Source organism: Stylophora pistillata, chromosome 3, assembly GCF_964205215.1.
Source record: "Stylophora pistillata chromosome 3, jaStyPist1.2, whole genome shotgun sequence".
NCBI lineage: Eukaryota > Metazoa > Cnidaria > Anthozoa > Scleractinia > Pocilloporidae > Stylophora > Stylophora pistillata.
The window spans coordinates 15,123,253-15,145,788 of NC_142521.1; the positions used below are offsets into that span (position 1 = coordinate 15,123,253).

The window sequence follows — 22,536 nt, forward strand, 5'->3', positions numbered from 1 at the left end:
CTTGAGAGAAAGACACATTTGGAAAGGTAATGTAAAAGGAATGCCCTCTTCTGCTAGATTGCGTAGAGTCCCAAAATATTGAGGATAAAATTTCGAATAATTTCCAGAGGTCCCTGATCCAGTTCCGGTTCCGGTTCTAGTTCCAGTTCCAATTTTCCGTTTCGCACCTTTTCCTCGTTTGGTTGCTAAGCCGCGATTAAACATGGCGGTCAGTGATGCATGTGGGGTCACGAACTTCTATAAGAAGGCGTGATTACGATCACCTATTTCTCACTCTGCAGCCACCATACGTTGCTATAGAGGCGATAAAATTTAAAATGAAATCCTTTGCTTTACTTTTTAAAGCATGCAGAGGCAGCCGAGTTTGATCGACGACATTCAATGATTTCAAAACGAAATTTTTAAAGTGTGATGCTTAATAAGGTAATTTTTTACCTGTAGACAATTAGCAACCTTAGATTCAAGGCTGTTAACTTCGCTGAGAGTATGCAAGGTTCTTGTAGATCTTCTTACGCTTTTTATCCGTGATTACCTTTCAGTGCTTGAAAGGACGGCGTATTAGATAATGGCGAATTATGCGATTATCGCAGTCTAAAAACTGCCTAACGCCATGGCGATGAATCGCGAAAATGACATGCACAATTAACAAAGTTTTTCCATGATCACGCTCTTTCACTTCATCTCTCTTGAAGGACTGTTTCTTTTCTTTTACGGGTAGATCTGAAAATTAAAGTTTTACTGAAAAGCCTTGGAGGTCGCAGCTGTGTGCTCGATGTTTAAACAGCTGTGTTGTAAGGTTATTGTCCGAAAACTTCGCCCAGTTACTTCATGACAACACAAGACATTGTTTATATTTTTGAACAGTAGGTATATTAACTTTTATTTCATTTATGTATGGCAATTGCTAGAAAGGCTATTTGAAAAGAGTCGCTGCGTTTCCGTATCTCATTTTTGTAACTTCGATAATAAGGTACTTTATAAATCTGACTTGTGTATTTAATGCAACAGCCATTGATCCATGACCCTACTATGTTACTGTTGTTAGAAAATTACTTCAGTGTACTTGCGTGGTGTTCAAATAGATTCCATGTGGTCGTAAAGAACAAAAGCACAAGTGAAGGTTGACTGTAAGGTAATATATGTAACTTTTACATGGTGTTTTTTTTTTTTTTTTATTTCAGACTTCTCCCTGACTCTTTTCTTATCAGATGGCATTCTTAAAACTGTTTTTCCTTCTGGCTTTGTCCTATACCTGTATATCTAAGAGAGAACTGAGGTATACCAACACTTGGGCTGTAAAGATTGATGGAGATATCAGCTCTGTAAAGAATATTGCTGAAAGGAATGGATTTAATTATAAAATGAAGGTACTTTTTGGCAGTCCTCAAGCTACAAGGTGGTGTACGTAAGATAAGACACCAGCAGGGCCCAGTTGTTCATAGGCCAATTAGGGCACACCCAAGGTTAAATTTTAATTCCCTTTCTGTATTCCTTTATTCAAAAGCCTCTTTGGGATTATTTTCCCTCAGTCTTCTCTTAAGAGCATCCTATCATCAAATTGTAGATGAAAAATTAATACTGAACTTTCTTTTAAAGCTTTTGGATCTGATATCAGATTTCACACTAACCCAGGTTATCTTAACCAAGCTTTGAATAACAAGGCTCAGAGAAATTGCTTTAAAGCCTATAACAGTGAATTTAAAGATCTTGACAACATTGATATTGTGATAATGATAATTTGAGTTTGTTCTCCAATAAACTGTCCTTAATTGTTTTCGCTGATTTTCAGCTTTACTCCAATTACCATCTTTTTGAGCACAAGGACCTTCCACAGATTTCTTCACATCCAAGTTACACTTACACAGATGGCCTGTGTCAAGAACCAATGGTTGGCATATATATTTGTTTTTACTCTCAGCTACTAGAAATTTAGGCTGTCATTCCTTAAAGTTAGATACGATAGAGGATATGTTATTTGCACTTCAACAGCAAATTGGACACAATCAGAATGGAACATGTGTAGCACTCTGTTCATGTAGATGAATAAATACATAAAACTATGATAGGGAAAAAATGGCAAAGTGGAATTGAAGATGTGGCCATTTTATTGAATTATGAAACTGCAATAATAGTGTTAAATGCAACAGCAACACAACAAAGATGATTAGATTCTATAATAATCACAATGATAATGTTAATTAACAATTATTCACTGAAGTGGAGGTGAATATAGTGATGAATATTTAATAATTTGGATATATCAACAAAGTTGAAATGGTAAATTGGCCACTGTAATGATTACTAAAGCTGACGTTTCGAGCGTTAGCCCTTCGTCGGAGCGAATAGAGGAATTGTGGGTTGTGTGTGCTTTTAAAGGCAGAAAAAGGAGCTACGTTATTGGTGGGAATCCACCACCAATTCACGAACACTGGGTTGAATAATTGTTAATAAGTATATACCACACAGAAACTGAAAAAAATCAAGTTACATAATTATGTCAATATACCAAAAAATGGTCAGAAACTAAAATTGTTGACTTGCAATTTTGTCCCTTCAGCTGCTTAGAGGTAAATGGTACTTGCTTATCACTTTCAAACCAGTCAATCTGTGTGCACAAAAAGCACTAGTTATTTACTTGACGTGTTGTATATACCGATCATATTCATAATTCTAATAATAATAACTGTGTAAGTGTCTGAGAAGGTGAAGTTAGTCAGTGTCATGACACAATGACTATATAACCACCATGACTGTAATAGTAGAAGAAAAGAGGCAGAGAAGTTATAAGGGCAAGATTAAATAAAATTGTATATCAATGAGTCCAAGAGTTCGGTATCTATTATGTAAAGTAATGATTCATTTATTAGACTTGTATGGTGTATTAAGTTATAATCACCATTCTGGTTTCACTTTTAAAACATTATCTTTGATTCCAAGTTTTACACCTCTTTGAACCAAAGAAAAAAATTACATTAGTTTTCCAAAGAGATTTAAACAAGTTGCCTAAAATTGTATTTTCCTACAAGTGATATTAATTTTGCATTTAATCGCTTTGTCCAAGTTGTCCATTTATTCTTGATTGTATCTCGTGGGTGTAGGTGAAGTGGTTTGCCCAGCAAATAAGGCAGGAAAGGGCTCTTTATGATCAAGCAATGTCTCTGTCCTTTAATGATCCAAGGTGGAGGGACCAGATGTGGTATCTGGTGAGTATAAAGTTTAAAATTTATAGTCAAGCCTATTTTAGATACAATGAATATATGAAGTTCATATATTTTGAACTGCGGTATTAAATAGGATCGTGCATCATACGCAAGCCTATTTTGTTACTTTGAAGGATAACAACTGTTTGTTAAAGAAATGTCCTCTTCATTTTTCTATTCTTTGCTTTTTAGAATTTAGATACCAGTGGTGCTTTTTGTCATTTTACCTGGCTAGAAAAAAAAAAAAAGATTTTGAACTTATTATTGGATTATTAAAAACATTAATGGAATTATTACATTTAATGACAGTTTACAAGTAAAGCTGCGTATCAAAAATAATTATTTGTATTATGATATATTTTTGTTTCACACAACTCACAATTTTAACAGAATCCTCCTGGTGGGAGAGGAATGAATATTAACAAGGCATGGCAACAGGGTGTAACTGGGAAAGGGATTGTTGTCGCAGTTGTTGATGATGGCCTACAACAGTCTCATCCTGACCTTGAAGATAATTATGTAAGTCTCAGTATTCTTGTGCAGGAATTTTTTTCTAGTTTGGTGTGCATTGGATAACTCTTGCTAAGATAAGGACAAAAAATGCTTATTACAAGTTAGAAAGTATTACCATTACTGACAGAGGTACTTTCCTTCAGATAACAGTAGGAAGTGTTATTTATTTGATCTCAAAAATGCTCCAAATAGGATTTGAGTTCTTTTTAGCTTTTGATGGGTTCAAAACAATTTGGAATGCTATTATTAAAAAAAGCAGGAGATGGGGGGAGGCATCAGCAGACGAATTGATGAATGAAAGAGATGCTTGGATTTCTTTCATTCCACCGCTCAAGGGTCAGCAAGGAGTTTTACTTGAAGTTAGTTTCACAGTGTTATAATGCCTTCATTTTCCTTGCATTTGTGATTCATCATATCGTGGCCTTTTTTGTTACTGGAAAGTATTTGTTTGATGCTTACCCATTTCATTATTTAATTAGTGATTTCATTATAATTTCACAATTTTCTGCAGGATCCCTCAGCAAGTTTTGATCTAGTGGATTTTGATGAAATACCTGATCCAATGGGGAATTTTTCAGGGTATGCTTGGTTTTTGTGAACTTTAGTTAGTCATTTTGTCAGAGGTTTGGGAAAGGCGTTCATTTCTGTGAACTGCCGAAGTGTTCTCTTGTAGGCATGGTAACCGCTGTGCTGGAGTGATTGCAGCTTCTGCTAACAATACTGAATGCGGTGTAGGAGTTGCCTTTAACGCCAGACTTGGAGGTAATTATTTAATTAAGGGGCAAAGCGCCTGGAACAATTTTCAATTGAGTGTTAGCTTTGGTTTTGCTTTATTTCGGTCTGTGATTGGTCAAGAAAACTGGCGCCACTCTCTCAACCAATCAGATAGAAAAGTAAAACCAATCACGGCTTTGAGTTCTCATTGGCTCCTACGGTATTTCCCTTTCTCCTGATTGGCTACTGTAATAACGTGGGTTTCGGTGTTACGACACTCGATACGATAAGAGTTCTAATCTTTGTTTTTGTGCAACGCGGCGTATCTACCGAGTTGATGTATTTCAAGTTCAGCGACTCAAGCTGAATCTCGAATTCGTAGTTGCTTGATCAAATATTTTAGTTGGTGTATCTTCACATCTGTGTAGGTATTCGTATTTTTGGAGAAGAAGACGATGATTCAACAGATTCCATGGAAGCATTAGCTTTTGAATACAAGCGAGACTATATAGATATCTATTCATGCAGCTGGGGTCCAGAAGACACCGGGTGGGACATGGAGGGACCTGGCGAACTTGCAAGGGGCCAGTTGGAAGAAGGGACCAAAACAGTGAGTATCTAAGGGATCCTCTGCCAGTTTCCCGGGTCTCCTAGAAACGAGGTTGAGGGATCCTCCACTGACCTTTATAATGTATGAATGTAGTTAATTCCACGAAGAAGGCTTCTTCTAGAGGCTAATAGCCTTTCGCAATTACATTTGCGTTCCATTGCAGCTTTGCAAGTCACCAGCGCTTGATCTTTTTAAATCAAGGTTTTTTCATTCAGCATTTGTATCATAGCTTTGCATTTTGAGGGTCTTTCACCATTTCACCAGTCTTTTTTAATATTTTATTAATAATTACATTTTCTGACTATGTACATTTGAACGTTTTATGAAATGTTATGGTGCAACTTGTCACTCCTCGTGGCCAGGGTCGACTTGGCAAGGGATCGATTTTTGTCTTTGCCGCTGGAAATGGAGGACGTCAGTATGATAGCTGTGCTTACAATGGATATGCCAACAGTGTGTTTACCATAACAGTATCTGGAGTCAATAAGAATGGAAGTATCCCAGGATATGCAGAGAGGTGCTCCGCTGTGATGGCTGCAACTTACAGCCAGGATAATGAGGGAGAAGTCGACTCAATCGTAAGCATGTCTGTTAGTTCGTAAGTTAGTTAGTTAAGGCCGGTTGATTTTCAGCCTACCGGGGTAACTTTTAGCGCGAGTTTGATGACGCAGGGAACCTCAGAGTTTCTCTGTGAGTGGGTTGTAACCTTAATGTCTTCCGGACACTGTTTACAAAAGTCAGTGTTTAGATGAAAAGTTTGCTTAAATTAAAGATAATTGAGAGTACGGTTTTGCTTAAAAACACCTACCCAAAGGAGCTCCTCATTCTCTGATCCCACGTGGAATTACGACGGGCGCGTCGGTTTTCAAGACTCTTTTAAGAGAGGGAGAGAACTGGAGAACCAGGAGACAATCTTTCTGAATAATTTCCAGGAATTAAACGTTACTTTAGGGATAAGAAGTGAGCCTTGCGAGCTCTCCTACTCATGCTGTCTGCCTCTCCCCCTCGTTCCCTGCCACACACTCACACACACTGGAGAGATTTAGAACGACCTCTCTTACTGCAAATATGAACGGAAAAATGTTCGTCTGATTCCGCTCACTTTTGTTCTTAATGTGAAATAAAACCAACAGAAAATTGTAGAAAATCCTTTCCACAACCAGCAGAGTGGTTGGACATGGCGTTAAGGGAACAATTGCTCCTTTTGGCTTCTGCTTTCAGACTTTTGTGCCAATTTTGCATCGGCAAAAAAAGGCAAAAAGTATTTTGTTTTGCTCGTCGAGGTAAATTCGAGGTTACTGAGAAAAGTATCCACCTTTTCCGTTTGTCGTAACTGAAAACACATGCTTAAACTTTTATTGTCTCTCCTAATTTCTTCTTTTTTTTTTTTTTTCCAGATCACTTCAGATCTTGATAGCACCTGTTCATCAACATTTGAAGCCACTTCTGCGGCGACTGCATTGGCTTCTGGGATCATAGCGCTGGCGATGGAGGTCAAGTAAGTAGATATAACCAACTAACAAATATACCGTAGGTACCTTACTCTTTCTTGTTACTTACTCTTTCTTATTATGGCGATTTCGTAGCTTTCAATTTTTACGTGCTTCCAAAGCTTGGTTTTTTTTATTCCAAATCTTGTCGTTCCTCGCCTTTCTCACACGCCTTTCTAGTGTGCGTAACGACCATTTCTTCCCAGTATCGCTCTTCGTTTTTACGCGCCCCCGCTTCCCCCCACCCCCACCCCCCCAACTAAACCTTTGGTTTCAATTGCGATTATGTAAATGTTATGTCTAAAGAATGGCTTTAGAATCGTTTGCCTCTCGGTAATTTTTACTCCAATGCCAGTGGCAGTTGCCTATTAAACTGAAAACTTTGGTGAGATCACGCGATCCGGAGCTTTTAGAAAGCTCGATCTGAAGAAAGTAAAGAAGTCACTTAAATTTTCCATATGAGTTGGTATCAAGCGGAAATCTTAGTCCGCTAACCAGGCTTAAATTCTCGATATGAAAGGATGAAAAATATTCGTGTCTCAATTAAGACTCGGTTGCCTTTGGAATAAAGGTAAATTGAGTCTAAGTTATTCATTGCACGCTCAAAATTTTTGAGTTTTGTTTTATTTTTTTTTCCCACATGTTGAACATGCGTATTTTTTTGCGTCTACACATAATTGTTCCGTAGAATTGTAAAATGTGAGGAGGCTATAATCATGTTTTTTTCAAAACACTGTGTTGATTATCGTCAATTAAAAGGGTTTGTACTTCCTAATGGAATTGTAGTCGCACTTTATTGATACAGTCAAGGTCACGTAACCAGCAAAAATTAATTTCAAGGTCTGAATTTGGCAAACTTTTATCCTTTAAACTTTTATCCAAGCTGAGATAAGCATAAACAAACTCGCGGCAATTTTCGTCAAGTTAAATCGTGGTCAAGTTTGCCAGTCCGAACTTCCTTTTAGCTCTCTTCTAATTGAATAAAATCCTCCCGTGAATTGAAATCGACTGCGAGAAGTTTAATTCATTCTACGCCCACTTGGTCGGGCGTGAAACGGTGATTACAACAAAAAATCGACACTTAAAAGACGCATTTTTCATGACAGCGCCAAATGTCTCATATATTTTGAAAATCTAGATTGTGTGAGCAACCCAAAAAAAAATCACAATAAAGCAAATAATAAAGCGCTGTATAATTTTGACTAGGTAGTCGTATCAATGTCTTGGTACGTCACAGAGGAAGATCTGTTGCCATGCTTAGTTATTGAACGTGTGAATCAGACATGTGACGCGCAGGTTGATATAATAAATGCAGAAAAGACATTTTCACTCACGAAGGAAAGTTTTGGCTCAGTCAAGCAACAAATTTGCAAACACGGCAGGTGAATTTGAAGCCATACATCCGGTCTATATCTCGGTTCTTATTTGTTCCGCTACAAAGATCGGAACTGCATAACCGTAAAAGACATCTTTTTTTCTTTTCGTTTGAATGTTTAATTTTGAAGGTGTGACTGTATAGTTTTCTTTTATTTCCAATTTTTCAGTCCGAAAAGTTTTTAAATAAGTTTTCAGGTTTTTTAGATGATATTGGTTGTTGTTAATGTTGTTTTTGTAGCACCTCCACATTTTGAATAACAAGAAGTATAACCTCACTCGAACTTTAGTTTTCAGCTGTTGAATACATGTCGAATTGATGGAGATTCAAAAAACATGGCACTTAAAATACAACTGGATGAAAATTTGTGTACTCTTGCACATTCAATAAGCTTTCAGCATGTTGTTAACCGACTGCCCCACGGGTTGAATAGTTCCTTACAAACAAAACAGAATTTAAAAAAAAAACTGAAGCTCGGTTATGTTAGCATGGAGAAAGCCATACATGGAAGGTTATAGAAGCGACTATTATAGTATTTTAGAATTATTTTTTGGGCAGAAAGCTAATATACATTGAGAACCAACATTTAGCTTCCACAGTAAGCCATCCAGCTGTCAATGTTTTGCAAACATTCTCAAATAGCGTGACCCCAGCTCCTTATCGTTTCGTAAACAAAGATTTGAGACCTAAGGGACCTTCATTTAATGCTACGAAAAACAAAACTCTAATCACGTTTGAGAAGTTTAATGTGTTCTTTGTAGGCTTCAGTGAAAATCTCTTTTAAATTCTGGAGAGGAGCGGATGATATCGAATGAAATATCCTGCTAGCATGTTTGAACTTAAAAATTTCGAGTTCAGAGAAAATGAATTTAAAAGAATAATACTGATCACTCGTCATTTCGGGGTGAAATGATTCGGAGACTTTGACTGAATTAGTGTGGACCTTAAGCAAGCCACGAGGCTACGGCAACGAGAACGTGGATAAACAGTAGATCTAATTGGCAGAACAATAGCCCAGCACGTGCGTTTTAAAACTTTGTTTAAATATTTCTTGGCCGTCCTTTGCAAAACAACAACGTGAAATCACCAAAATTTGCGTCGTCTACGAAGCGAAACCGCGGCGGCGAATTATTTTAATTTACATTTGGAACTTAACGCTACTTTTATGCGTTATGTTGAGTTTGAGGTCTGGCGCCCTATGAGACGGTAAACGCATGCAGCCATTTTCGAAATTCTAACTAAAAGTAGAAACTCATTTTTTAATCGACGTCTTCCGTGGCGTTGCCGTCCTGATTGCTTAAAGTCCCTAATAATAATTGCTCAGCACGTGCATTTTGAAACTTAGAACATTTCTTTGCCGTCCTTTGCAAAAAAACAACGTGAATTCACCAAAATTTACGTCGTCTGTGAACCGAAACCGCGACGGCAAATCATTTTAATTTCCATTTGGAACTCAACGCTACTTTTATACGTTATGTTGAGGTTGGGTTGTGGCGCCGTATGATCATGAGATGGTAAACACATGCAGCCAATTTCGAAATTCTAATTAAAAGTAGAAATTCGTTTTTTTATCGACGTCCTCCTTGCCGTCGCCGTGCTGACTATTAAGGTCCCTGATATGATTCAAAGGAGGAATGAGCTCTCTTGGTGAAGGATCAGTACAAAAAGGATATGTTCACAGTTACCAGGTGTTTTGAAAGTCATAGGTTGAATTAATTCTGTGAGATTTTCACGCAATTCCTTCCTGTTTATTCTACCCCTCTGTCTTCATTTCAAGCTTAATACCAGTACATTCCCCTTTGAGGCATGCTGGAATGACAATGGCGGTTAGAATAATTTCTTAGCTGGGTTTGAATGAATTTTAGTCGGATGGGATTCCAGTTAAAATCAGAGTGTTGAATTAAACATGGTTCGGGATTAGCTTGTGGCGAAATGTTATTTTATTGGCGTTTTGTCTTTCCATTCTTATTACTAAGTCCCCTTAGGTAAACTGCCCCCCCACCTTCCTCAAATATATCCCCAACTTACAAAACGCCGCACGAAAATCTAAAAGTTCGTGGCTCATGAGCGCGCTTTTTACCGCATTTTCCAGCGTCACGCTTAAATCCAAAAGGTCAATTTTGAACTGTACTTTTTAAACAGGTCTAAATATTTTATCTAGCTTTAGTAGAAGCAAGTTTACTAACAATGATCTATTTGAATTCTGTATGCCCTTGACAGTTCTGTGTAATAATGTAGTCTTAAGTTTGTCAGTCCAAACTGACATGTGGAAAACGTAATTTTCATGAAGAGAAAGCCAATTAATTACATTTCTAAGAGGTGAATTTTGGTGCAAAACGCCCCCATCTTTTCTTTTACGAAGTAAGTATAAGCAGATACCTGACGGAACACAAAATTATTCAAATGGTCTAAACGCTTCAAAAAATCAAAAACAAAACAAAACAAAATAAAACTCGCAATAATGACTTTTAGTATATGCCACACAGGTGAATACTTCTTCAGTGCACTGATTGGCTAGTTCGGAAGTGATAAACAAACACCAATCACCTGCAAGCAGGCGAAGAGAAAACATCCTGCATCAAGAAGTTTCATTAATTTCTGACCATTTTTTGGTATTTTGATAGAAATAAACCAATTTTTTTAGGTTTTTGTGTGGTACGTATACCAAATAAAAATTATTCACCCCCATGTCAGTGAAAGTGATAGAAGTGACCTCGCCACTTCACAGTTCAGACGTATCCACTGTTACCACCTACACTTCCCTGAATAATTGTTAATTATTTGAAATAATATTGCGATGCCTCTAATTTTTTTCGTTTTCTTCTTGATCGGTAAATTTCTGGGCGCCAAGATGTCTGAGCGGGGAGCTAATGTTTCCAATTGGAAAAGAATTTGTGTTTTAAGAGTCTTTCCATCCCACGGTAATCCATAGATTTAAAATTATTACTTAAAACAAGATTTATGATGTTGCCAATATAAAAAGAACTCTGGCACTAAGGCCTTCTGCGGCACAACCCACTTCATAAATTTAAAAAGATAACAAGAAACATAATTTATGATGCATCTGTTAAATGTGGGATGACACCTACTAAGTTATTAATTCCCAACGACAAATAGCGGAAATGACTGGTGATTTGATCAAAATAACTCCTGTCATTTAACAAACGAACCGCTTTTGACTTGTACTTCCCCGTCGTTGCGGATAATTGAGAAATATCAGGAGATCAAACCTTTTGGCGAGAGTTTGAAATGCGATCTCAACAGTTAACGACTTGGAGAGAGAAGCAGATGGGTCTCCGATTTTTAATATAAGTTAATCTTTTTTCTCGAAGGATTTTATGATCAATACATTAATAACTCCGAGCTGACATAAGTTGAGAACCATCACAAAACACGGGCATCAATGGCGAACGTCACTGCCGAAGATAAAGCTTACACTGTCAGTACAGAAATCTTGCATTACATAAGCAGTGCTCCAAGCGGCTTATCTATTTTTCTCGCAGCTTTAAACATAGTTCTCGCCATCGTTGCGACATTGGGCAATGCTCTTCTCCTAATTGCACTGCCTAAAGTCATGTCTATTTATCCTCCAACAAAACTTTTTTTCCGGAGTCTGGCGGTGACTGATCTCTTCGCTGGTGTTATTGTACAGCCAATGTACTCAATAACACTTATACCAGGGATAAGCTACAAGAATCTTGTGTATTACAGCATCCAAGTAACTGGCATCTCTGGCTCAATTCTGTGCACCGTTTCGATTTTGACTTCAACTGCAATCAGCGTGGACAGGCTTTTGGCGCTGCTATTGGGGCTGAGATACAAACAGGTTGTCACACTGAAGCGCGTGCGAGCGGTGGTGAGCTGTATTTGGTTACTGAGCTGTGCAATGGGTGGATGGAGATATAGTAATTGGGGCGCTAAAGTTTCAAAATTCTCGTTGTTTGTTTTAATGCTTCTGTCGCTGATAATTTCCATCTTCTCGTACACAAAGATCTACCTCTACCTACAAAATCAACAAGCTCAGTTACACGCAAAAAAACATCGTGAGGTCTACCAAGAACCAATGTCAAACGGAGGAGAAGATCGACTAAATATAGACAGATATAAGAGGTCGGTTTCTAGCATAGCATGGGTACAGTTGGCTTTACTTCTGTGTTTTATTCCCTTTACAGTTGGGAGTATGCTATTCACTCACAGAAAACTGACCGGTGTGGCCTCTGGAATAGCGCATTTTTGCGTATCAATCCCGTATGTGTTGTTTAACCCAGCTCTGAACCCGATTCTTTACTGCTGGAAGATCAGGGAAGTTAAACAAGCGATGAAGCAGACTGTCAACAAATTGAACTGCTGTTTCAAGTCAAGCTGGCCCTTTTTTTCGTCGAGCATTACTGACACTACCCGAGCTTAACTTAAATTTTTACTCTGCATGACGTCTTTGAAAGCCGGACATCTAACACCACAAGGCGACGCTGTAAATTCAGTTTAAGTGGCATAATATTCATTTGACATTGAAAATCGAATCTCGATTTCAATTTCTAAACGCCATCTGGAAACAAGGTAAATTAGAGGAGATTCAAAACCATTTATAAACGCTATACAAACTGACGGGGCCGGGAAAAACCTCAAAGAGTGAACTGTTATTCAAAATTTGTATTTACAGTTAAGTTTGAAAAGAAAAAATTGTAAAGGTAAAAATAAGTAAAATTCGTAAATCATCATAAAAATGATGTTGATGTTGAATCTTATGTTCGATTGTTTTAATTTCATGTAAATATTTTCAGGCGGAAACAGGATGTTTAAACGACGACATGAAATTTTTAGGGCATAAGTTACAAGCTAAGTACTTCCGCCTCAAAATTCAGTGCGCAGTAATAATATGTAACGAAAAAGATGAAGCTTCTGAATTGTACCTGTGTATTTAGTGTCAAGTTTTTACAGTGATTCAGAATAGGCTCAAACGCATGGGCCCCAGGCATTCGGTTTAGCAATAGTACCCTTGAGCGACAACGTTTCTGCTTTGAAAAACTCCTGAGCATACTTTTCAAGGATACGCACACATCTTCGAGACGAATTCACACGCGTTGCGCCAGTGATACAAGCTAACTTTATTGTAAAAAAAAAAAACAAACAAACAAACAGATAAACAAGCGAACAAACAAAATTTAGATAATGATCCATTTTCTGAAAACGTGCGCAATTGGTATTTTTGTCACCGGCGCAACTGAGAGCGGTCTAGAGTATATCGTTCAGATCTTCCAGCCAGGTCACAGAAAACTCGCGGGCGACTTAGGTCTTCTCATGAGATCCATATCTTTAGGAAGTTATTAGAAGCAGATAAGAAATGAAAATTAAGCAGTATGGTTTGACATTTTCCCTCATTGCAAAGTCGTGAGTTGTGAACGGTAATCCGTGCCTATTTCAAGCGGCGTTTATTTTCGGCTTAACAGACTCCACTTTTTTGTTATATTGTAAAGAATCCCTTAAATTTCCCATGCATTACTTTCAATTTTCAAAAAAAAATTTTGTTTGCTGAGCAAAATGCAGTCAGCATGTTCTATACTCTCCCAGAGCAGGTTACAATGAGCCAATCAGAATTCTCGTTAGAATGGTTCAAGTAATCTGATTGATTGAACAACACTAAAGCTGTCAAAAATGACAAACTATCATAATTCACAAACCATCAAACTTTACAATCTGCAATAGTTCACAAACTGGGCCGAATTTAACACCTGAGCTTGAAGTTTTAGAGTCTTAACATAGAATCTGAACGTGAAAGGTTCAGTGAAAACCGGCCTAAATGTGTCACATGAAAACACGCAAGTTTTTTCACATGACAATTGGAAAACAAATCGCTTAAGGTTTGCATATTGTGAATGAATGACCGCCAAATTCACAGGAACGCTTATTCCGAAATTTACTTTCAATTAACGAAAATAAAAGCTACTGAAAAAGTACAAATTGGCAGATGACAGTTTTAGCTCAGCTCTATGCTCTGCACTCTGATAGAGTACGCCCTTTCAACCAATGACAGTGCGCGTTATATCCGAACTCAATTATATAATATTTGAAACGCATGAAAATTATTTCTGCTCTCCATTGGGTGAAAAAGGAAAAAGATCTCAATGAAAGCCATTCATGTTAAGTTAATTAAAGCTAATCGGAAGATCCGATCAGAGTCTGATACACCCATTTGCATCTTCAAAGTCTTTTCTTCCCTATTCTCTGCTCTTTAGATTTCGCATCCCTGTTTTACTTCAATTGTTCACGCAAACTTTGCATGCAAAACTTAAAAAAACAAAGCTCCTGTAAAAGGCGATCGAAATTGATTTAGTTGCGAGGTGACATCTTTCCCTCGCTATCTGAAAGCCGATGGAGCGTATATTACCGAGGTAGACGCAGGTGGAAATTATTTGGTTTACAGACGCTTTTATGATAGAGATGTAATCCTCTCTCGTAACGTTTTATACACCCCCAGCCTTGCAAACGTTTTTAAGAAAATAGGGGATGGTTATTCAGCTGCTGTTTCAAACTTCCTGTGTCGATGAATATTCGGTGTTATCGTTGTCACCCGGCGATTTGGTGAAAGGTTTTTTCTGATGAGTCACTGTTATTTTCTGTTTATCGTCGGCGTTGTAAAACGGAATCCAAAAATCAATTTCTTGAAATCAGCACAGCCAGAGGTTAATTAAAGATCGAATTTCATATTTCCATGTCAATGGTTAACACCGCTTTCAAATAATTTTCTCTCACTGAAAATGCTTTAAAATACACGTACTGGTAAACAAATTAAAGTTTTTTATTTCAATTACATTTAAAGACACTTCATGCATCGCGAAATTAGCAGGCTTTTATCATCTGGTTTAAGAGATTCATTTTGCCTTTGAAACATACATTCTACAAATATTTACCTAAACTGTACAAAAAACTGATGGAAATTACTTTTTACTCTAAGCTCCCTGTGAATTATATGTCTTTTTTCCCGAAAAAGTGTTTTAAAGACTCGACAGGGATTTAAGAGAAGAGAACATACAAATTACTATTTGCATTATGTCCCTGATAATTTGAGTTTTTTTTCTCATCAAAACATTTCCATTTTCAACTGTTTATTTAGACTCGAATTTTGAATTCGAGTATATGCTTTAAAATTTTGATTTTCTGTAGATTTCTTCGCCATTGAAAACGGTTGTGAATTTGGTTTATATATTTTTATTCGTTTTCATGTAACGTTGGAAAACGGACTTTAAATTTTATATTTGTCCTAAATAACTTTAAAACTTGGATTAAAATCGCCTTATGGTGCCAAAGATATTTGAAAGACGCCATGCCAAGTCAGAGCTAAAGGTGAGGTGATATCGAAGTTGCTGACCGTATATATAAAAAAAAAAAAAAAGAAGAAAAAAACTAGTTAGGCTTAATACAGCAAATTAATTTTTTGATAGTCTCCTTCATTGCTTGTTTGACTTCTCTGATCTTCCAGCAGTAAAGAATGGGGTTCAGAGCTGGGTTAAACAACACATATGGGATTGATACGCAAAAATGTGCTATTCCAGAGGCCACACCGGTCAGTTTTCTGTGAGTGAATAGCATACTTCCAATAGTAAAGGGAATAAAACACAGAAGTAAAGCCAACTGTACCCATGCTATACCAGAAACCGACCTCTTATACCTTTCTATATTCAGTCGATCTTCTCCCCCGTTTGACGGTTGCTCTTGAGGGATCTCCCGTTGTTCTTTGGCATGTAGTTGAACCCGTTTATTATGTAGATAGAGATAGATCTTTGTGTACGAGCAGATGGAAATTATCAGCGACAGAAGCATCAAAACAAACAACGTGAATTTCGAAGCCTCAGCGCCCCAATTACTATATCTCCATCCGCCCATTGCACAGCTCAGTAACCAAATACAGCTCACCACCGCTCGTACGCGCTTTAATGTTACAAACTGTTTGAATCTCAGCCCCAATAGCAGCGCCAAAAGCCTATCCACGCTGATTGCAGTTGACATCAAAATAGATACAGTGCACAAAATTGAGCCAGAAATACCAGTTACCTGGATGCTGTAGTACACAAGTTTCGTGTGGCTTATCCCTGGTATAAGTGTTATTGAGTACATTGGTTGTATGATGAGACCAACGAAAAGATCAGTGATCGCCAAACTTCGGAAGAAAAATTTTGTTGGAGGATGAATAGACGTTACTTTATGCAAAGCAATGAGGAGAAGAGCATTGCCCAAAGATCCGATGATGGCGAGAATTATGTTTAGGGCTGCGAGAAAAATAGATAAGCCATCCGGAGCACTGCTTATGAAGTGTAGTACTTCTGTTTTGATTGTGTTAACTTCTTCCTCGGCTGTGACGTTCGCCATTCTATTTGTTCTCGACTAATCTCAGCTCAGCGTTGTTGTATATCTCTTGAAATTCACAGAGACGAAAGGTGTACTGAAATGAAAGCTGAAGACCTTTTTCGCTTCAAGTTGTAATTACAAATATTGCGTCAAATTATTACTTAAGAAATAGTTTTCTTGACAAGAACCAGCGAGACAAACAAACCAACAGAGAACAGGGGTGTCGAACGCGAGTCGCAAAATGACAAAGTAATGACGTTTAGCATCCTTTATTTCAAGATGAACAAAGCCCTGACGTAGTTCTTATCACCCTAAAGGACATCAAACTGTCAATCCCAGTCCAGTCAATCACAGAACAGCACGACGAACAGTTTGGCAGAGTTCAAATATCTGTCGGAGATCTACAAAAGCACTGTATTGGTATAGCACTTTTGAAATGGAACATCTGTTTTAAGTGCAATTGTTAGTTTGGTATTTATAGCCATTCCCTGTTAACTTGGAATGAGTGAGTTGGTTCAGTACGAGAGGACTTTTCAACGTGTGCTCAAGTAGCGTAATTCGATTTCGACATTTCTGCATTAAAAAAGAAGCATAATTTATTCTATTTTTAAAAGAAACCGTCAATAAGGAGGATATCGAGTTTGAGATTCAGGCTGACGTAAATCTTCTCTTTTGGCTCGGATTTTCCAATTCACTTATGGTAGTATATTCCAATTTTTTTCAATTTTATGTATGAATTCGATTCAGAAAAGCGAAAACGTTATCCTTCGGGCGACAGCCCGCGGCCTCTTCGACCTCCACTTTTGACGTATAAATGACTCGATTTCATTCCAATTTCGATGTTTCTGCATTTGGAAAAAAAAAAAAAACTAGCTATAATGCTCGGTAAAGAAAAAAAAAAAAATAAAAAGAATTTCCAAATTATGAAAACGGTGTTACCCTTCGTTATCAAACCAACGATCATCTTGCTCCGATTTGAGAACTTAATGTGACATCACTTTTTGTTGTGAGTAAGCAGCACATTCGTTTATCGATTAAACACAAAGACTTGTTTTCAATGTGGCACGAAATCAATGAGTCAATAAGATTAGGAAACATTACTAAATTGCATTAAGGGTATCCCGACCTTAAGCTTAGTGGGGGGGGGGGGGTGGGTGGGGCATTTTTTTATGTGTGGGCTCACCTGCCGGCTTTTCTTCCCTCTCTGTTTATTTGTTTTACTCAAAATAAGAGGGGAGCGGGCCACCCGTGCCCTTTCCCTAGATCCGCCACTGGTATCTCTAATCAAAAGGAAGCAAAGTTCAAAATGATCCCCCATCCTATGGTAAAGGTTCTTTTGTTCTATAGCTACTAGGAAATAGGTGGCGGGAAGCCAGTCGAGCAAATGTCTATTAGGAGATGATTAAAACATTGAATCTTCCATTTGTCGCATTTCGCTCAGATTATATCTCCTTTTTCTCTTTTGAACAGTCCGGAGGTAACGTGGCGTGATGTGCAGCATCTGATTGCTTATTCATCCAATCATGATGTGCCTCGTTCTGGTGACTGGATGCAAAATGCTGCTGGGCTTTGGGGTGAGATTACTTTTGGATACGTTCAGACATTCAGATAGAAAGGGAGGGTCTTCAAGGATTATCATTGAAACAGAAAACCTTACTTTAAAGGAGGCCTCATGAGGAGAATCAGATTTGTGCTTTTTTACCCCTTGAAGCTTTACCAAGTGGATATGAGTATTTGCACAAATGCACTTAGTCTTTCTTAATCATTCAGCCAGAGCTTATCTATAGGTACTGTAACGTTTAGCAACCCGGATTCGTGTTGCTCCCCTGAATGGGACACCAGTCTATCGTGAGGCTACCCGCTCTTATTTGTTTAGCTTCTCAACAGTAGGCCAGTACCCATGTATATGTTGTAGTTCAATTTTATCCTTGGTTCAAATTTTATTTTCCTTTGTTCTCGGTCATGTTAATGTATGATAATGAGTTTGAAACAAAGGAAAATAAAATTTGAACCAAGGATAAAATTGAACTGCAACATATACCTCTGGGTGTAAAGAGGCACTGTAAGAATCAAGTGTCTTGCCAAAGAACCCAACACAAGGACAGGGCCAGGCCTCGAACTCGAATCACTCGACTGGAGTCCAGCGCTTTAACCGTTGGACTTCGTCGTCTTCCACAAAAAGACAATAGTACCACGTCAAAACTAGAACCTCATACCCGAAATTTACGAGTTTGTGGTCGGATGCTTCACCAACTGAGCCACAGAGAGCTCTGTAGTGAGTCCAGTTGTGTATTATTTTTAACATTTGGCAAGAAGAGCTAGGAGAAATTATTTGCTGGTCTTTTACAGTTAGTAGTTACTTTGGATTTGGACTCATGGATGCTGCAGCTTTGGTAAACTATTCCAGGTCGTGGCATACAGTGCCAGAACAGATCAAATGCGAGATTCCTCAACCCAGAGTGAACAGGTGATAATGAAAACTTTTAAGAGAAAACTTCAACAGCATTGCATCTCTACCTTCATAAGGTTGAGCATAGTGGAAAAAAGCCTGGCTTTGCCAGCGGACAAATGTCAAGGAGGAAGAGTGCTGTAGTTTATTTTAAGATCTTCCTCATCAAGGGCAGTCTTTTGTCTTTTAGTACTTATTTTTATTGAAAAGGTTAAATGAAAGTTATGTTTGTCTTGTTAGGTAGTTCAACGTGATTGCAACGCTTTTGAAGATTATAAAAAATCAAATCTTGAAAAAAGATAAAAACGTGTAGCAAAGAAATCTGTCGGGCTTTATAATTTCTCCTTTGAAAACTAATGTGAATTTGTCACACCAACTGATGCTTCCATTTTGCAGATTGATCGGGCAGTATGGCGACACGGAAGTGACACTGAACGTGTCCAAATTTAACTGTAATGGCGAGAACACCATCCAATATTTGGAACACGTGGTCGTTATAATTCAGGCCAGGTTTGACAGGCGTGGTTACCTTGAAGGCTACTTGACCTCGCCTAGTGGAACCACATCTCAAATCCTTCCATATCGCGCAAATGACGTAATTGCGACAGATTTCAATAATTGGCCGATACTTAGCCTGCAATTTTGGGGAGAAAATCCTGAAGGCACTTGGAAACTGAGGTTCAGGAACCATTTTAAAGCCTACAAATTTTCAGGTAAAAGGTAAAGTCTGTTTACGAGCCTAGTGGCCGATTAGGCCGGTGCTTAACTCCGGTTTCTGTAGCATGAAGCGACTAGGAGTATTTCTACTCCCCCCAGGATGGGATGCTAGTCCATCGCAGGGTTACCCCCAGCATTAAATTGCCCGTACCTATTTTATACACCTGAGTGAAGAGAGGCACTGTGAGAGTAAAGTGTCTTGCCTAAGAACACAACACAATGTCCCGGCCGGGGCTCGAACCCGGACCACTCGATCCGGAGTCGAGCGCACTAACCATGAGGCCACCGCGCCTCCACAAATTTTCAGGTAAGAGTGCCTTATACCTTCCCTCTTTTGCACAGTTGCAGAAACCATCGCAACGAACGTTTGACAGCCACTTCAACATCACGATGTTGAGACGAATGGAGCTAAGAAGCGAACCTTGGTACAAGGAACCCTCCCCCCTACCCCTCCCCCCCATGAACGCTGCACAGACACCGGAGATAAATGAGGTGCTAATCTACCGAACATTACTCTTTTGCTTTTTACAGGTTATTTGTTTAACTGGACTCTTGATCTTTACGGAACAGTCAGTGATCCGTTGGAAAAAAATCCTCATGTATCAAGACCTTCCTTCACGAGGACAAGTGAGTAAACGCCCATGCACCTTATTACCAAAATGTTGGCGCAGGAGTTTTCCGACTTAAGTCATCAGTGGAAAAAATAACCAAGAGATATTTTGGGGTAACTGTTCTTAAGCTGTTGGAGTTTTCCATCTTTCGACAACAACTCCCAAATCGCTTTAGAAACAATAATTTCAGTCAATGATTCTTATAGTATGTTTTTGAACAGTTGTAGAAGAATCTTAATTGATGTAAGAATGAATCACTCGTTATTTCATCCATGCTGAGATTTACACTGCGAAGCGCTATCGTTCGTGTCTCTGATTGGACGAACGGTGTATTTTCGTAGTTGTTCGCTTTCAAACTTTAAAATGTGTCGGTCAGTACGTAAAAATCTCAGTAGGTAAGAAATAAAAACATCCTACCAAGGAAAGTGATGGTACAAATTTTATCCACTCGTTGCGATGTATCAAAAAACTCACTCGTTCGCTGCGATCACTCGTTGGCTTTTTTTTTTTTTTTTTTTTTTGATGCATCGCAACTTGTACATAAAAATCGTTCGTGCATACTTTCCATGAAATTATCACTAGGTCTTTTTTTCGTCGTTGAATTAAAAGGAGCTACGTGAAAGATTTCCATTTCAAAATTAGCTCTAATTCTTTTTTCTAGAGCTTCGTTTTCAATCCGTGTCAATCTTGGCCATCCTGAACCATCCTTGTTTCATTTTGGTTTATTCTGACGCCTTCAATGTTTTTTTTTTCCTTGCAAATCAATATATCTTTTCAATAACAATACTGCCAGATGCCAGATATTAGTGGGCATTTTCTTAACATCAGCCAACGATTAAGAGGAAGAGGAGGGGGGGGGGGGGAATTAATGAAAGTTATAGAAAAAAACAAAAAGTAGCAGAGCGTCCAAAGACTTTCGCCGCTCAGTATAGCTCTATTAAAATATTGTCCCGTAGCTTCTTCGAAACTGAATAGAAACCTCAGAAGGGGTCCTCTTCTCGGATCTATACTGATCCTTTTTCTTCCCGTGAAAATGATTCCTCCACTGATCCGCGGACCTCTTTTGGATTACATCCAAATCAAATGTTTTGACGAAATAAAGTCTTTTCTCCACAACTGTTTACAAGTACAGTTTAAGTTTACTGATGTTTTTTCCTCTGTGTGACATGTTTTTAATAAAAATTTTTATCCCCCGCACATGTTATTAGACGTGACTACAAGTACAGAAGCCATACCGGATATTGTTGCTCCTGTTACCCGCCGTGAAGGTGAACCAGATTTAGTTGTTTTTGTTGTTTCTCCAGTGTAACAGAGACACATCCCTTGACACATGTTATTATTGCCATTGCCTCTAAAAAGATTGCTTGACCCCAGCGGTTACCCTGAACGTAACACCACTGATAATGAAACAACATAATCAGGTGTGTTTCGGTAAAATTTTATTGATGAGAATACTTTGTGATGTCCATTAAACGCGAAGTGAATTTGCTCGTTTACGCCTGCTTCACATCCTCAGACTTTCAATTGAAAATCGATAAAAGCTTACGACTACAGGCACTCCTTTGCTCCTAGAATAAGCTCGATCTATTCAGTGTTCTCTTGAGCTTCGTGTGATCCTCGTACTTAACGAAACTTTTACTGTGTTACAGGCTTGACGAAGACAGAAGTAGCTTTGATAAGCAGCGCCGCAGTTCTCGGTTTGGTTAGTGTTATTTTAACCGTGGCCTATTGTAAGTTTGGAATTTGCCGACGGAAATCTGGTGCCGATGAACCATCCGACCAAGTAAAGTTTTCAGCACTAAGTCGCACTTCAACAGAAGCTGAGAGGAAAGAATCCATGCAAAGTGTTTAAATAAACGAAGCAGGCAAGTTATCTCCATGTTCAGTAGCTGTTTCTCCTCTTCACTGTATGTAAAGTAAGATATGGCGCGAAGATACAAAACGTTTGTAAGCCGATTTGTCGGTGACACTCGTGAGGTGTTGGGAGGACTTGGAAATGAACTAGAAGGAAAACGGGTTGCAGAAGTCGATATCGGTGGTCAAGTTATGAGAGGACTGAAGTCATTATTTAGTTTTTATTAATCGAGCGGGAGGTCTGTATGGGAGAATTAATCTTGACCGAGGTCAAGATTCTCACATACAGACCTACCTAGCTCGGTTAATAAGATGTTTATTATATTGCTGTGTCTTATATGCCAATTTTTTATATTCTTTGTACCTCTTTATTCTAGACTGGTCTAGATGCAGGTCTAGATGGGAAAATCTAGACCGCTTTCAGTATTGATTTCAGCCAATCAAATTCGTGAATTCGGTAGTTCCCAGTCCATGTGAGATACAGCCATATGATAATAGAATATAATGCATAGCGACGAATGGTAGTTGTAAAAGCGAAATAAATGAGGAAATATTTAATGATGTTACACTTTTGTGATTTAGCTTATTCGAGAACAAAATGAAATTCACTTATCTTTAGTGTTTTATAAACAATTGCTTGTCAAAATGAGCTATAACTGA

The 22,536-nt window shown here is 38.3% G+C and overlaps 3 protein-coding genes across 6 annotated transcripts; 2 read left to right on the top strand and 1 right to left on the bottom strand.

Annotated features, from left to right (window-relative positions):
- Positions 1 to 180: 180 nt before the first annotated feature.
- Positions 181 to 22,442, top strand: LOC111340156 (furin-like protease 1). Of its 4 annotated transcripts, none has more exons than XM_088753866.1 (17): positions 183 to 423; positions 719 to 867; positions 1,182 to 1,367; positions 1,790 to 1,888; positions 3,099 to 3,203; positions 3,591 to 3,719; positions 4,225 to 4,292; positions 4,387 to 4,475; positions 4,856 to 5,037; positions 5,400 to 5,615; positions 6,435 to 6,535; positions 17,716 to 17,819; positions 18,595 to 18,712; positions 19,091 to 19,407; positions 19,943 to 20,038; positions 21,231 to 21,290; positions 21,672 to 22,442. In XM_088753866.1, the coding sequence occupies exons 3-17, from the start codon at positions 1,209 to 1,211 to the stop codon at positions 21,872 to 21,874; spliced, it is 2,046 nt and encodes a 681-aa protein (XP_088609992.1). In that variant the 5' UTR covers positions 183 to 423; positions 719 to 867; positions 1,182 to 1,208; the 3' UTR covers positions 21,875 to 22,442. The 4 variants fall into 4 exon arrangements, with proteins under 4 accessions (XP_088609994.1, XP_088609992.1, XP_088609991.1 ...); XM_088753865.1 differs by having other exon boundaries at positions 719 to 863; XM_088753867.1 differs by lacking the exon at positions 719 to 867.
- On the top strand, positions 10,857 to 12,811 carry LOC148734689 (adenosine receptor A1-like). Its single transcript, XM_088753906.1, has one exon. It carries the CDS (start codon positions 11,306 to 11,308, stop codon positions 12,308 to 12,310), a length of 1,005 nt encoding a protein of 334 aa, XP_088610032.1. The 5' UTR covers positions 10,857 to 11,305; the 3' UTR covers positions 12,311 to 12,811.
- LOC148734690 (melanocortin receptor 4-like) lies at positions 14,681 to 16,473 on the bottom strand. The gene has a single exon (XM_088753907.1). The coding sequence runs from the start codon at positions 16,264 to 16,266 to the stop codon at positions 15,304 to 15,306; it is 963 nt and encodes a 320-aa protein (XP_088610033.1). The 5' UTR covers positions 16,267 to 16,473; the 3' UTR covers positions 14,681 to 15,303.
- Positions 22,443 to 22,536: the final 94 nt, after the last annotated feature.

Coding starts and splice junctions, on each gene's coding strand:
- LOC111340156 (XM_088753866.1), top strand. CDS start 1,209: ATGGCATTCTTAAAACTGTTTTTCCTTCTGGCTTTGTCCTATACCTGT. Junction 4,293..4,386: donor CCAATGGGGAATTTTTCAGG/GTATGCTTGGTT, acceptor GTTCTCTTGTAG/GCATGGTAACCGCTGTGCTG. Junction 21,291..21,671: donor TCCTGTTACCCGCCGTGAAG/GTGAACCAGATT, acceptor ACTGTGTTACAG/GCTTGACGAAGACAGAAGTA.
- LOC148734689 (XM_088753906.1), top strand. CDS start 11,306: ATGGCGAACGTCACTGCCGAAGATAAAGCTTACACTGTCAGTACAGAA.
- LOC148734690 (XM_088753907.1), bottom strand. CDS start 16,266: ATGGCGAACGTCACAGCCGAGGAAGAAGTTAACACAATCAAAACAGAA.